The 17,099-nt window shown below is 36.0% G+C and overlaps 1 protein-coding gene across 1 annotated transcript in view; it reads right to left on the bottom strand.

Moving 5' to 3' along the window:
• Nucleotides 1-5,059: 5,059 nt before the first annotated feature.
• Nucleotides 5,060-17,099, bottom strand: part of C2CD6 (C2 calcium dependent domain containing 6) — a gene marked incomplete at both ends in the record, with an annotated part of 132,295 nt that continues 120,255 nt past the window's right edge. The window contains 4 exon segments of the mRNA XM_080799457.1: nucleotides 5,060-5,077; nucleotides 5,080-5,349; nucleotides 9,043-12,573; nucleotides 13,702-13,776. Of these exon segments, the coding sequence (XP_080655583.1) occupies nucleotides 5,060-5,077; nucleotides 5,080-5,349; nucleotides 9,043-12,573; nucleotides 13,702-13,776 (3,894 nt within the window).

Genomic DNA, 17,099 nt, shown 5'->3' with positions numbered 1-17,099 from the left:
TTCAAACCACTTATCCTTATACCTAAAGGTCCTAGAAAAACAAGAACAAATGAAACCCAAAGCTGCTGGAAGGAAGGAAATCATGAAGTCTAGAAGAAAAACAAATGAAGTCAAAACTTTAAAAAAATACAACAGAACAATGAAACCACGTGCCGGTCCTTTGTAAAATCAACAAAATTGATAACTGTTAGCCAGACTCATCAAAAGAAAAAAAGAGACAACTCAAAATCAGAAATGAGGGAGGAGAAATAACAACCAACCACACAGAAATACAAAGGATTATAAGAAAATATTATGAAAAATTATATGCCAACAAATTAGACAACCTAGAAGAAATAAATAAAGTCCTAGAACCATAAAAGTTTCTAAAACTATATTGGGAAAAAATAGAAAATTTGAATACTGCAGTTACTAGGAAAGAAATTGAAGCACTAATCAAAAAACTCTCAAGAAAGAGAAGACCAGGACCATATGGCTTCACAGGGGGAGTCTACCAAACATTTAAAGAAGAGTTAATACCTATTCTTCTCTAACTATTCCAAAAAAAAAAAAAAAAAAAAAGAGCAAGGAAAACTTCCAAATTTGTTCTATGAGGTCAGAATTACCCTGATACCAAAACCAGATAAAGACAGTATGAAAGGGGTGCCTGGGTGGCTCAGTGGGCTAAGCCTCTGCCTTCGGCTCAGGTCATGATCCCAGGGTCCTGGAATTGAGTCCCGCATTGGGCTCTCTGCTCTGCGGGGAGCCTGCTTCCCTCTCTCTCTCTCTGCCTGCCTCTCTGCCTACTTGTGACCTCTCTCTGTCAAATAAATAAATAAATTTTTTTTAAAAAGTATGAAAAAAACCCAAAACCCAATTTCTCTGATGAACATAGACCCCAAAATTCTCAATAAAATATTAACAAATGGAATCCAACAATACATTTTTAAAAAATCATTCACCACAATCAAGTGGGATTTATTCCTGGGATGCAAGGGTAATTCAATATTTGCAAATCAACACATCACATTAACAAGAAAAAGGATAAAAACCATATGATCACTTCAATACATGCAGAAAAAACATTTTACAAAGTACAACATCCATTCATGATAAAAACTGTCAACAAATTAATCTCAGAGAAACATATTTCAACATAATAAAGGCCACATATGAAAACCCACAGCTAATATCACCCTCAATTCTAAGTTTTCCCTCTAATGTCAGGAACTAAACAAGGATGTCCAGCCTCACCACTTTTATTCAACATGGTACTGGAAATCCTGGCCATAGCAATCAGACAACAAAAAGAAATAAAAGGCACCCAAATTGGTAAAGTAGTCAAACTTTCACTATTTTCAAATGACATGATATTATATATAGAAAACCCTGAAGAATCCACCAAAAAACTATTAGAACTATTAAATGAATTCAGTAAGGTCACAGGATAAAAATTCGTATCAGAAATCAGTTGCATTTCCTTTTTTTTTTTTTAAGATTTTATTTATTTATTTGACAGATCACAAGTAGGCAGAGAGACAGGCAGAGAGAGAGGGGGAAGCAGGCTCCCCGCTGAGCAGAGAGCCCAACTCAGGGCTCAATCCCAGCACCCTGGGATCGTGACCTGAGCCAAAGACAGAGGCTTTAACCCACTGAGCCACCCAGGCGCCCCTCAGTTGCGTTTCTATTCACTAATAATGAAGTAGCAGAAAGAGAAACTAAGAAAACAATTCCACTTACAATTGTACCAAAAAGAACCAAATACACATAGAAATATACTTAATGCAGGAGGTGAAAGATCTCTACTCTGAAAACTGTAAAACATAAATGAAAAAAAACTGAAAATGACACAAATAAATGGAAAGATATTCTTTGCTCATAGACTGGAAGAACCAATATTGTTAAAATGTTCACACTATCCAATGCAATCTACAAACTTAAGGCAATCCCTATCAAAATACCAACGGCATTTTTCATAAAACTAGAACAATTAATCCAAAAATTTATATGGAACCACAGAAGACCTTGAATAGCTTACCAATCTTGAAAAATAAAAACAGACCTGGAAGAATCACAATCCCAGGTTTCAAGGTATACTACAAAACTGTAGTAATCAAAATGGTATGGTGCTGGCACAAAAACAGACACATAAATCAGTGGAGCAGCCAGAACATGGAAAGAGACCAAATGTCTATCAGCTGATGAATGGATAATTGACACACACACACACACACACACACACACACACACACACACACACACGGTGGAATATTACTCAGTCATCAAAAAGAATGAAATCTTGCCATTTGCAATGATGTGGAAAGAACTAGAGTGTATTATGCTTAGCGAAATGAGTCAGTGAACAAATACCATATGATTTCACTCATATGTGGAATTTAAGAAACAAAACAGATGAACATAGGGGAGGGGCAGAAAAAATGAGATTAAAAACAGAGAGGGAGGCAAACCATAAGAGATTCTTAAATATAGGGGTGGGAGAAAGGGGAAATTGGTTGAAGGGCATTAAGGAGGGCAGTTGGTGTAATGAGCACTGGGTGTTATATGCAACTGATGAATCACTAAATTCTATTCCTGAAACAAATACTACACTATATGTGAACCAACTTGGATTTAAATAAAATTTTGAAAGGGGAAAAAAAAAAAGGATCAATGGAAGAGAACAGAGGACCCAGAAATAAACCCATACTTTTTTTTTTTTAATTTATTTGACAGACAGAGATCACAAGTAGGCAGAGAGACAGGCAGAGAGAGAGAGGAGGAAGCAGGCTCCCCACTGAGCAGAGAGCCTGATGCGGGGCTCAATCCCAGGACCCTGGGATCATGACCCGAGCTGAAGGCAGAGGCTTTAACCCACTGAGCCACCCAGGCGCCCCTAAACCCATACTTTTAAGGTCAATTAATCTACAACAAAGAGGCAAGAATATCCAATGAGGAAAAAAACTGTTTCCTCAACAAATGGGGTTGAGAAAATTGAAAGCTACATGCAAAAGAGTGAAATTGGACTACTTTTTTACACAGTACAAAAAAACTCAAAATGGATTAAATATCTAACTGTAAGACCTGTAAGAAACCAAATTCCTGGAAGAAATCATAGGCAGTAATTTCTTTGACACCAGCTGTAGAAATATTTTTTCTAGTATGTTTCCTATCGCTAGGGAAATAAACAAAATTAAAATATTGGGACTACACCAAAATAACAAGTTTTTGCATAGCAAAGGAAACCGTCAGCAAAACAAAAACCTATTGAATGTGAGAAGATATTTACAAATGATATATGTAATAAAACAATATCCAAAATATATATAAAGAATTTATAAAACTCAACCCCCAAAGAAACAAATAATCCAACTTAAAAATGGACAGAGGAGATGAATAGACATTTCTCCAAAGAAGATAGACACATGAAAAGATGCTCAACATCACCCATTATTAGGGAACTGCAAATCAAAATCACAATGAGAAATCACCTTACACCTGTCAGAATGACTACAATAAAAACCACAAGAAATAACAAGTGTTAGTAGAGAAAAAGGAACCTTCGTGCACTGTGGGGAATGCAAACCAGTGCAGCCACTGTGGAAAACAGTTTGGAGGTTTTTCAAAAATTGAAAATATTATCATGTGATCCAGTAATTCTATTATTGGATATTTACCCAAAGAATACAAAAACACTAATTTGAAAAGATATATGCACCCTTATGTTTATTGCAGCATCATTTACAATAGTCAAGATATGACAGCAACTCAAGTGTGCATCAATAGATGAATGGATAGAGAAGATACACTCATACACACACAGAGGAGTATTATTCAGCCATAAAAAAAGTGAAATCTTGCCATTTGCAACAACATGAATGGATCTAGAGGGTATAATGCTAAGAGAAAAAAGTCAGTCAGAGAAAGACAAATATTGTATGATTTTACTCATGCAGAATTTAAGAAACAAAAGAAACAAACAACAAAAGAGAGACAAAAAAAATTAACTGACTCATAAATATAGAGAACAAATGTTGCCAGAGGGGAGGTGGGTCAGGGGATGGGTGAAATAGGTGAAGGGGATTAAGAGTGCACTTACCTTGATGGCCACTGAGTAATGCATACAATTGTTGAGTCACTATATTATACACCTGAAACTAATATAAAACTATGTTAATTATTTTGAATTTTAAAAAAATAGGGGTAGAACCAATTAAGTCTCTGATTTTTTTTTTTTTAAGAGAGGGATAGTGGGGTGGGCAGGAATGGCAGAGGGAGACAGATCCCAATGCAGGGCTTAATCTCACAATCCTACCCTTATGACAAGAGCCGAAATCAAGAGTTGGGACACTTAACCGAATGAGCCACCCAGGTGTCCCAGGAGGTCTCTGATTTAAATCCTCTGTTGATTTTGCCAATTTTTATGTAGTTTCTACCATTTTATGTAGTTTCCTATGTTTTGTGCTATTCAAGAGGCCCTTTCATGGTGTTTTGAGTAAGTTCGAAGTGTTCAGTATAGGAGGTATCTCAGGAATTACTATTAAATCTGTAAAAGTTGTACTATCAGAAACTAAAATTAAGAGATGTTCTCTAAGCCCAGAAAATGACATACTGTTGAGTCTTAAAGTATAACTAAAGCTGAAGAGTAAGAGTATATTCATAACAAATGGCTAAACATAAGTAATGGCAAATAAAGACCCTGAGAACTGGGTGGACAGGAATAATTTAGAGAATAACAAAGATTTGGGAAATCAGAGAACTATCAACTGGAGTGATACTGCTATATAGTGAAAAGGGAGGAAAGCTGGGAAATAAAACTTGATATGAACTGAATATATATTTCTTGCTCTGTTCCCTAAGGTTCATAAACAAAACACATTTATATCAAAAGTGCTTCTTTTTCATTTTAATTAAAACAAAATGGTTCTAACAAGATGAAATTTGGTTGTTGATGTCTATCACACAGAAGGACAGATGGACAGATCTCCAAACCATTTTGTTCACTGGAGAAATTGACTGTTGGCCTTATATATTATTCTGAACTTTTAACATTTGTATAATATCACAAATGAGCGAACACTTTTCAATATTCTCTTTTAATTTCTTTTTTTGCCTCATTTTCTGGATTTCATAATCTGGGATTGCATCATTTATGTGAACTAAGCCTGCTGAAATCATTCGAGGACTTGTTAATTTTCCGTTGTAGCTCTCTCGCCGTTTGTGAACCTCTGGAGCAGTATTCGGTCTTGCAAAGTGTTTTAACTGATTATGGTTATCATCTGGGCTTTTTCCTAAAAGCCTTGTTTTTGATTTTGCTTGCTCAGCATGCTTAAATGAAGTCACGGGTATATCCTCAAATCTATCCGAACAATCCTAAATAGTAAAATAAAAGATCAGGTTGGTGAGTTAGTTTTCTTAAAAGTACATTTTAAATTTACAAGAACTCAACTGTAGAATATCAATAGTTAAAGACAAAGAATGAGAGCATTAAATATTTTATAGGCAGTCCCCAAATTCAGTTCTGACATCCAGTGCTCCCTATTTGATACTATCATAGCATATCCATGCTTTAAAAAAAAAAAGTCTTATTGTTTCAACGGATCTGTTATTTTAGGAGGGATAGAAGATATGAAGCTGGAAACCAGAAAAACTTAGAAGAGGTGTCCTTAAGGGTCAGACACCTAAAGCCAGTCTGCCTACTCTAGAATTCTCCAAATTATATTTTCTGCAACTCTAAATATAAATCATTAATCATACTTCATATTATCCAAAGTTTCATTTTTTTTAAAGATTTTATTTATTTATTTGACAGACAGAGATCACAAGTAGGCAGAGAGGCAGGCGGGGTGGTGGGGGGGAAGCAGTCTCCCCGCTGAACAGAGAGCCTGACGCAGGGCTCGATCCCAGGACCCTGGGATCATGACCTGAGCCGAAGGCAAAGGCTTTAACCCACTGAGCCATCCAGGCACCCCCAAAGTTTCATTCTTTTAAAGTTAATAAACATCTTCTTTAATACACTTTCACACGCTCATAGAGAGCCTGGCATCTAAGGATAGAGGTATACTATTCATATTAAAGTAATAAAAATTGTTATGTACAATCTGAGAGTAAAGAAGTAAGACATTTAGGAAAATAAGTGGAAGGATGTACACCAAAGTACATTTTTTAAAAAATTTTATTTATTTATTTGACAGACAGAGATCACAAGTAGGCAGAGAGGCAGGCAGAGAGAGAGAGGAGGAAGCAGACTCTCCACTGAGCAGAGAGCCCGACATGGGGCTCGATCCCAGGACCCTGAGATCATGACCTAAGCCGAAGGCAGAGGCCCAACCCACTGAGCTACCGAGGCGCCCCCCAAAGTACATTTTTAAAGAAGATGGTTGGGTTAGGGTGGTGGGATTATGGGCTTTGTTTTCCTTTTCTTTTTTCAAATTTATATAATATGGCTCTGTTTTATAATAAACCTATAATAACCTACAATTACCCCAAAATGGGTATGGAGTTATTAGTCATTCTTAAACTAGTTTAAGCTAGTTTATTCTGCAGTATGAGCATCTTGTCCCTTAACACTTTGCAGAGATGACCACACCAAATGAAAAAGCTACTCTGATTTAGAAAGAAGGTGGGAATGACTTAATAGAATTGGAGGGTGGGGGGAGGTTGTGCAGGGCTGAGAATTAGGGCAGCAAGAAAGATTTACAAAAATAGGGGCACCTGGGTGGCTCAGTGGGTTAAAGCCTCTGCCTTCGGCTCAGGTCATGATCCCGGGGTCCTGGGATCAAGCCCCACATTGGGCTCTCTGCTTGGCAGGGAGCCTGCCTCCCCCTCTCTCTCTGCCTGCCTCTCTGCCTACTTGTGATTCCTGTCTGTCAAACAAATAAATAAAATCTTAAAAAAAAAAGAAAGATTTACAAAAATTAATGTATAAAGAGTCTAAAGATAAGTTGTACCTACTTTACATTTTTGCCTGGGATGCAAGAAGGCAAGGAAACATTCTTCCTCTCCCCTTTTAGGTACGTGGAACAATTAGGTAAGCCACATTATTAAGGGAATTTCTGCTGCTTTGGTGAGTAACACATAATTCTTGCTTCACAGATGAAATAACTAATTACTAGAGTACCAATAGGAGGGCATGGAGACCCACACAACTGGTTACTTTTCTGGATGCTCCTACAGTTCAGTTTCTCTGTGTTCTATTTTGACTCCTTTGGGAGAGTCCTGGATTTTAGAAAAGAATCAGATGAGCGAGTCTCTCTGAGGATCTGAAAAATGCCCTCCTGCCATTTAATTCTTTTTTTTTCAACTTCACTAGAGAGAAAATTTAGGGACTGTTGGTTTGACAGAGGAAAATAAGGAACACTCTCTCTCTCCTGCCTACTCTTAGGAGAGATAAAGTTTCTGAGATCCTATATGATCTCATATTATATAATATAAACACAATTTATTGTTTTGTTTGGAAAACTGACATTAAAGATTCAATTTGTCTAAAGGAACTTTAGAAAGTCCATTCCCAAAACTATGAACTCATCTTCTACCTCTTTTTCCTAGTGGATACACACACTTATGTGTACACACACACCCACCACTCAATACTAAACTACCAAATTTAAATAGAAAAGAGAAATCCAAAGTTGAGAGTATAAGCTAAGTTGATAATATTTTTCCTGCTACTAATTTTACTATTTACTAAAGCTAAATATTTGCTTTACTACAGAAAGCAACTTTAAAGCAACTGTTCTAAATTAGAACTATTTTTCTCATTCAAAGGATTATGCACATCAAATTATCAATGTAATATCATTTTGGGATTTATGAGTTCGCCCAGGCGTGGGTCGTGCCTATTTATATATACAAACAGAGAAGAGCAGCAGTCCAGAAAAGTAAAATAAGTCCCTTTCATTCCTAGTTTTTGTATAAATGGTTTGTATAAAGTCTGGTAGCGGGTTTACCTTCCTAATTGTTTTCTGTTAATAGGCTTAATTTCCCAAGTTCCTCGGCCCATGATATAGCAGAGGGGCAATGGGAATAGAAGAGAGTTGAGAAGTTAAATTAAAAATTTTCCATTCATGGGGCGCCTGGGTGGCTCAGTGGGTTAAAGCCTCTGCCTTTAGCTCAGGTCATGATCCCAGGGTCCTGGGCTCGAGCCCCGCATCAGGCTCTCTGCTTGGCAGGGAGCCTGCTTCCCTTCCTCTCTCTCTGCCTGCCTCTCTGCCTACTTGTGATCTCTGTCAAATAAATAAATAAAATCTTTTTTTTTTTTTTTAAAGATTTTATTTATTTATTTGACAGACAGAGATCACAAGTAGGCAGAGGCAGGCAGAGAGAGAGAGGAGGAAGCAGGCTCCCTGCTGAGCAGAGAGCCCGATGCGGGGCTCGATCCCAGGACCCTGGGATCATGACCTGAGCCGAAGGCAGAGGCTTTAACCCACTGAGCCACCCAGGCGCCCCAAATAAATAAAATCTTTGAAAAAAAATTTTTTCCATTCATAATCCAATAGATTATAAATTTTGCATATCCCTAATATTTATCAGGATAACCAGCACATAATATTTTTGTTTACTGAAACGAAAATAATTTAGCAATCTGAAGAATACTATTTATACTTATATCTGCATGAAAACAAAATCCCAGTTATGTTTCCGTGGGACAGAGCCCCTGCCAAGAGCTGTGTAGGTTGTGCCGGCCCAGCAGCCCCCAGGGTTAGGGGTGAGTCATAGCGGAGTGAGTCAGCCAGTTCTCCAGGACAGGGCTCAGGGCTCTGGCTCTAGGCTGTGGCCCTCTACGAAGTCTGCCGGGAGGAAAGGGTGGCTTTTTCTGATTCATGCTCCAGAAGCAGTGCCCTTTATCTGTTTCATACAAACGCAGCCCCTTGCTTTTGTGACTTCATTTTGATCTGGGTGAGGTGAATTTGAATGTCAAAGGAATTCTTTTAAGTTTGACAGTCTGTGTATCTTGGGACCACGAAGGCTACACACATACTTGCATACAGACATACACACCCTAAAGTAGATGATTGACAAACTTTGCCTAATGCAAAAGGAGAAGATTTAGAAAGACAGTATTACATGTATAGTTCTTCTCGCGGTCCAGTGAAGCAATGTCCTTGGAACAGATTTCCTTAGAATTCTCGTGGAGGGCAGTGTGGCTGGTAGTATCTTAACCATCTTGCTGAAGGACTTCTTCTGTTTGTTGCCATGGTCTCTTTCTTTTCGGACCTTGGGCTTTAGATTTTCTCTCTTTAATACTTCTGGGAAGAGGGATGGTTTTGAGTGTTTCTCAGCTTCCACACCTTTGTATTTAAACGACTGTGATTCAGGGAACTTGGCATGTTTTTCATTACAAATTCCATTTGTCCGTACAGAAAGAGTATGTATTTTTTTGTATTGTGCCAATGTTACCAGATGTTTTTTATTATTATTATTATTTCCTTTCAACCTCTGAATATACTGGTCTTCTAGCTTTGATTTCTCCCCAACCTCTAAACTGAAATAACTTAAAATGTTATTCTGCCTGGAAGGAAAAGTGTATTTGTAGATATATTCTTCATTTTCACTTGGCATTTCGTAATTAGGAATTCTTGGATACGGAGACAGTACTGCTTCCGGGTTTTCCTGTGCCATCAGTTTATAGAGATTATGCTCCCTTTTTTCAAGGGACTTCATTTTTAGTGTCCTTTCAAGGCAAATATTTGACTGAGTTGCTTTTGATTTACCACTCCAACCATGTGAGTCTTGAATTTCTGTTTTAAAATAATAATTTTCTGCTCGAGGAAGCTGCATGAAACCATGTTCTTTCCTTTGTTTCTTAAGCACTATATCTGTCAGTCTTTCTGATGATTTATTTAATGGAATCACTTGGGTATTTCTGATGAAAGAAGGTTGTACTTTAATTAATCTCAGGGGTTTGGCTCCTTCTTTAGGATAGTATCTTTTCTGTTCCTCAATTATTGATGGATTTTCCTTAATATTCTGTAAGGAAAAATATTCCTTTTCTTTCTTTCTGGTTAGTTCTGTTTCTACAAGTCTCCCCTCAGGAACTTTTTGTAGAGTAGTTTTTTGAACAGTTTTTGAATATTTATTTGGCTTTTCTGAATTCTCCTCCATAAATTGGTTTTCATTTCTAGAAGATAAATCTGGCTTTATACATTTTAATGGTATGGAACTAGAATTGATCAAATTTATACGCTGGTTGAGCCCCTCTAATTGCCTTTCTGTGATTAGTCCTGATTTTGAAAGTCTTTCTATAAAAAGGCTCTGGAAGTGTTTGCTTAAATCAGCTTTTAGATTTAATAGTTCATTTTCTGATAAACCTGTAAGGTAGTTTTGTAGAGATTTATTTAAAGGGTATTTCATGTTTAAGTCAAGTCTTTTCCCAAAACTCCCCCTTGAAATATCTTGTTCTAACTCATGAAACGATATGGAGGCACTTTTAGTTCTTAGAGAAGACATGTTTGAGTGGATAGTCTCAGATTCTGTCTCTCTAAATAAACTGCTTTCTGAAAGGTTTTTTAGGAAATAGTTTTGGAGAATTTCATTTAAGAAAGATCTTAGCTTTATTTCCAAATGTTTATCTATGAAATGATGATTAAAATTATTTACGAAAGACATGATTTCTTTTACAGTTTCTGAATATTTTTCCAGAAAAATATTTTGCCCTTTTGGTTCCACTTTCTCATTCATCAAATACAGATTTTGGTAGATTTTTGGCAAGTCTTCTTTGGTGATGTGTCCAGATTCTGAAAGTCTTTCTACAAGGTAATGTTGGATATGTTTACTTAGTTCAGATTTTAAATTTTTAATTTCTGACTCCGAGAGTTCTTCTAGAAATACACACAGCTTTGGACTCAACATAGGTTTTCTGTCTAATTTATCTGTTTTATCAAAATTCTCTCTAATTTCTTCCAGGTCTTCTGTATTATTTGGAAAAGGATGCTGAATTAGTCTTTCTAATTCTTTCTCTGGTTGACTTCTTTCAGATTGATTATATTTCAAAAAAATATTAAACATATGTTTTAAAAAGGATTTTAACATTATTACATCTGAGTCATTAAGTTTACCCATTAATGAGTTACTTAAATTTTCTAAAGCAGAATTTAGATCATTTTCTTTTCTATTCAACCTCTGACTGTTATTTAGCATATCTGTTTTTTTATCTGGTGTTGACTGATATTTTGAATCTTGTAGGGATATATTTTGGCCTGCATCCATATATTCATTGCTATTAAAAGAAGTGGTTTCTTTGGGAATGAGGAGTGTATTCTTCTCTGAAAGAGATTCTGTTCCTCTATGGGTTTCTGAATAATCCTCTGTGGAATACTTTGGCTCTTCTTCAGCAAAGACTGTCTCTGTATCCTGCACAGAACCCTTCTGATATTCTTTATCTAACTCTATCACTTTGATTATCCCAGATTCTAAAAGAGTATCTACAGGAAATGCTTGTATTATCTGGCTTATGACAGATTTGGCCTGTGGCAATTCTATTTCATCGTTTTCTTCATAATGAAGTAGAATATTTGAAGATAAACTCTCCCAAGCTGTGGATAATTGATTCTGCAAATTTACTGGTGTCTCACTCGATTCTTTCTCTCCTACTTCCAACTCTGAGAAGATAGGTGCTGTGAATATTTGCTTTATAACATAATCATGTGCAATGTCACTTACACCTGGTTTGGATCTAGACACTTCAATTTTTGAATGCTTCTTCTGGGGATTATTTTTTGTAACTGGAAAATTGATCTCATCAGCCTCCAGGTGTTTATCACCTGGAGGTGAAACAAGCGCTCTTTCTACCTCTGGAGAATTTCTTGGTCCATCTTCAAGTGATGGTCCACTTTCAAGATAATCTGCAAGAATATCTTTAGTTAGTTCTCTTAAAAGAGACTTGGAATGTACCATGTCTTTTTCTGGAAGACAGATATTTGAATCTTGGACTTTTTCAAATACTTTACTTTCCAAACTACTTTGTGATTCATCATGAATACTCAGAAGTGGAGAACTATGACTTTTCTTTCTTGCTTCAGTGTCCATAGGAATCTCTGGTTTAGAAAATAATTTATCTGCTAGGTCTTGCAGATTTTTACTTAAAATTGACTTGAGCACCATTGATTGTTTTAAATTTTCTAGGTGGGGAGTAAGGCTTAATGATTTTGAGAGGCAATGTGTATTCACATTTCCAGTCACTGATGATTCTCCTTCAAAATTAGGTAGAGATACATTTGGTAGTCTTTCTTTTAACTTATTCTTAGTATCTAAAGTCTTTATTGTGGTCGTATTAGGATCACGGGCTAAATTATTCTTAGTGTCTAAAGCCTTTACTGTGATGAAATCAGGATCACAGGCTGACTTTAACTTAGTCTTGGTGTCTAAAGTCTTTACTGTGGTGATACTAGGATCACAGGGCCAGGTTTTATCAGTAGGTCTTGCAGTTTTTGAGTATGTTGGGTAAGGAGGATCTTGGTCTTCATGCTCTATAATCTCTGCACTTGAAGTGTTTCTATATTTGGGCATATCTTGGTCTTTCCTTTTACTGACTGATGTTTTGTTGTTTATATTCCTTAGAAAAGGATCAAAACCATTCTTAAGGTTGAATTTCTGGAACTGTAATATTAAAAACAAAAGGTAAGAAATTCCATAGTATTTATTTGAATTTATAATAAATTTTCTAGTTAATTTTCTTTGAGCAATCTGTCAAATTATCTATTCATTCACCCACCTTCTACAAAGAGAAAACTGACTTTAATTATTTTAAAATACTTGAAATTGGAATGATGAAAATGTTAATGCAAAATTTTAGAATTCTTAATTCTGATACTATTTTGTGTCCAAGAGCTTTTCGTAACCTAGAATATTTAAAATACTTAAACAGCATTCCTACATAGTTGTTTTTTTTTTTTTAAAGAACTTAATTTCCAGTGTTAGCTACACTTACTTAGACAATGGCTAACATTAGGATCTAAGTCCTATCCTATAAATATTTACCATTTTAGTGACAATACAAGAAAAAATTAAAATGCAAAGCAAGTAGTAGATATCCCATTAGAAGTATCACAAATAGTTTCTAAAGACTAACTTGGGAGCATGTATCTTCTGCTTTTAAGTCTGGGAATTTCAACAATGACAATAAGTTCCACCCACTACTTAGCATGTCACAGTAGAATCTTACTTTTTGAGGAATACCATACATGCCTTATAATGGTTATGAGAGAGCAGTACAAAAAAGTTCTGGATTATAGTGAAATTTCAGTGTAATATCCATGGGCAGTTTTGTAGCTCTGGGATCAAGATAGTCTATAACTGAAATAGCCTTTGAGGTAAAGTCTGTTATTCAAATGTTTCAAACATATTCTTATATTTGTTCATACAACCTCTATATTAAGCAGCTGAAAAGGGGAAAATGTGAAATATCAGCCTAGTATTTCGGTTTATTTCAACTTATTCATTGCAGTGGATACATTTTATTACATCTGTTTTTCAAGTGTTAGTTGATATCCAGATGACAGTATAAGAATTCCCTGGGTTCTTCTGAGAAATACAGATTCCCAGGCTCCATTTCCAGATTGAGATTCATCAGGTCAGAGGTAGAATCTGAGAACATGTATTTTTTCAAAGACAGCCACATGTTTCTAATGGGTAGTCTGGTTTAGGAACCACTGAATTATATAAAGTATTAGAGAAGTCTAGTATTTAAATATAATTGGTATTGGGATAGGATAATTCAGGACTCACCTGATATTTTGGTTTGGATTCTATATATTCTGGTCTGAAATATGGTATAATGTTTTCCTTTGGTGAAAAAATCACCTTATAAAAGAAGAAGTTTTAATTTTAGACTGCTTGTAATACAAGGATATTTCCCAAGGTAATTGTATTCTTTCAATAGTTATTAAAGACATAAAAAACTTAAAACCTAAATATTTTTCTCATAGCTACTATAATTTATTTTGCCAATTATAAAAGAAATCTATACATATATATTTACACGTATAACCTTAGCTTCCTTGATACTATAATTTTCACACTGTTGAATTTATAAAATCAAAACAGTGCACAGGAACTTCAAGCAGAAACAAAAGTAAAGAAGAATTGGAATTGTCAGAATTAATATAACCTCGTTTGAAAAGGTTGTAAAATGCTTTGGATAATAAATGACATTTGAGGGGCCCCTGGGTGGCTCAGATGGTTAAGCGTCTGACTCTTGATTTTTGGCTCAGGTCATGATCTCAGGGTTGTGAAATCAAGTCCTGCATTGGGTTCATGTGCTGAGTGTGGAGCCTGCTTAGGACTCTCTCTTCCTGTCCCTCTGCCCCTCTCCTACCCCTAGGAAAAAAAATGGCATTTGATATTGTATTGGGCTAGAAAGCATTTTCAATAATTCCTTAACCTGTAATTGCTAAATGGGTACTTAACACTGCCTAAGGAAACACTTGGTGCTAGATTAAGGTGTATAGGAACAATTATAGAATCAGAGAACCACTGAATTTTTGGAGACGAAAGGTGCTGTAAAGATAATCCAATCCTACTCCTTGTTTCATACAAGAATCTGAAGTTCAAGTTTGTTGTCCCAAGTTAATCAGATGATTAGTAGTCTAAATCCTAAGTGTCCTAAATTTTCATCTGATATTCCTTTTGCTACACAGTCAAGACTGCAGTGACTAAGAATGATGCTTTGGAAGCATCATAATGTGCATGCACACTGCCCACTCATCTAGACCAAATTTGACACCATCTCTTTGAGCGTACATAGTACTACAAGCTACTTTCAAATATACTCTCTCCTGTAGACAGCAGAAGGTTCATTATATATCAAATTAATTAAAATAACAGTGCAATGAATGATCTTTCCATAAGTAATACTTTTGGTTTTAAGTGTACATTAATATTAAGCAGTTAAAAACATGACTTTTCTTAAATTTTCAGCAGCTTCCCATTTTTGCTGCTATTCATTGCCCTAACACATTGACTAAATTATTTCTATGAGTTTCTCAGTCTTCCCCATTAGTTTCTCTCCTTCAGACAAACTGTGTCTAACTTTGAGTTCTTGAAATACATCTCAGACTTTTCCACATCAGTTCTTTTGCTTGATTTTTCTTTGCCTGAATTTCCCCTAAAAAACAATTTGAACTCTAACATTTGAAATGTCATTACTTTAAATAAATAGAGTATAAAAATTAAAAATAAATGAAATATATATGGGAAGTAGAAGAACAGTAAAAAACCAAAGCAACAAAAAAATCCACATGAGCTCTTTTTTGTAAAAAACACAAAAGAAAAAAAAAATTCCTCCCTAAGATAAGCTTGAAAGAATGTGTGAAAGGCATAAAATGCTAACATCTCTAGAGGAGAGGAAACAGGACACTATTAACTTTTATTGTTTAACTCTGTATTATTATTTAAATGAACATGGAACACTTTGTGAATAAAAAACTCTTGTACATTTATACTGAGGAGAAATGCTTTAGGCATTCTTCTCATGAAGCTAGAAAAGAACAATAAAACAAACCAATATAGGAGCTTCAGGATGATGGACTAAACATGGGGCTCTCTTCTTTCCCACTTCCCAAGGTTCTAGTAAATTACAGAAAACAATATTTCAAAAAGAAAAGTTCTATGGCAATACTGGTAATCAATAAGGTGAGACACCAGGATTTAGAAAGTTGAGAAAATTCAGAAAATATGAAAGCAGATGAGACTGATTGAATGGACACTCGCATCAAGAAAATTAGAGCCTTGAACTACAGAAATCAGGTGGGTCTGAGAAGCAAAAAAATTGAAGGACAATGTATACAAAGAGAATCAGATGATGGTACAGTTGTCATAGTTATTAATTAGAGAGCTACGTTTGGAACAGCTGGATCTTCTCTTTCTCAGCCCACAGAGCACATGCTGTTGTCTTTCCCAGTCAGACACACAAAAGATTAAAAAAAAACCCAAAAAACCCTGAGGGGATTATGCTAAATGAAGTAAGCCAATTTTATGGCTTCATAAACCATAAAGACAATTTTATGGTTTCACTCATATGTGGAATATAAGCAATAGCACGGAGGACCATAGGCAAAGGGATGGAAATCTGAAGGGGGCAGAAATCAGAGAGGGAAATGAACTATGAGATACTAGGGACACTGGGAAACAAACTGAAGGTTTCAGAGGGGAGGGAGTAACAGGGTGATGGGTATTAAGGAGCTCACACGTCATGATGAGTGCTGAGTGTTATACATAACTAATGAATCATTGAACACTACATCAAAAACTAATGATGTGGGGTGCCTGGGTGGCTCAGTGGGTTAAAGCATCTGCTTTCGGCTTGGGTCATGATCCCAGGGTCCTGGGATTGAGCCCCACATCAAGCCCCGCATTGGGCTCTCTGCTCAGCAGGGAGCCTGCTTCCCCCTCTCTCTCTCTGCCTCCTTGTGATCTCTTTCTCTCTCTCTGTCAAATAAATAAATAAAATTAAAAAAAAATAACTAATGATGTACTATACAGTACCTCATTTAGAAAGCAAAAAATTGCTTTCTAAAGAAAATGTGCCATCTGTCCAGGTGGAGATCCTGTGAATTTTGAGCCTTGATAGGGAAGCAGAATAGAGCTTGCTGTCACTGACATTTCCACATCAGATAACAGCAGGGGTTTAAAAAGAAAATTCCATCAGGAGAGAAACACATGGGTTCTTTGGAAATGTTGTTGGGTCCCCAGCCATCCTGCCTACTCTCTTCCATTGCCATATACACTCCCGGGAAGCCTGCCTGTCTCACAGAGCATACCTATACAATCAACATATTTCTTCATTCGCAAATATAAAATGAGCCAACAAAATTTATCAAATATATGAGGAAAATCAATACATGCAAATGAAGAATGAGTAAAAGCAAACAGAAAACTTTAGAATAAATAGAGATATTTCTGAGGAATGTGAGGAGAGGGTGACCCTTGGAAAAGATTCTAAATAGAATCTTGAGAAATTAAAAAAGTTATTGATTTCCACTTAGCTACACAATAGGCATCCCAAATTTAACATATCACAAAAGAAAATTCTGGATTACTAATGCTTCTCCCCTCCCTCCTTCCAAAGCCCCACAAAACCTTGGCCTTTCTCTCTTTATTCTCATCTCAATTATTGGTGCTACCAT

The sequence above is a fragment of the Martes martes genome (assembly GCF_963455335.1).
Source record: "Martes martes genome assembly, chromosome: 3".
NCBI lineage: Eukaryota > Metazoa > Chordata > Mammalia > Carnivora > Mustelidae > Martes > Martes martes.
The sequence above is the reverse complement of the archived record's forward strand: the minus strand, read 5'-3'. Positions and strand labels throughout refer to the sequence as shown.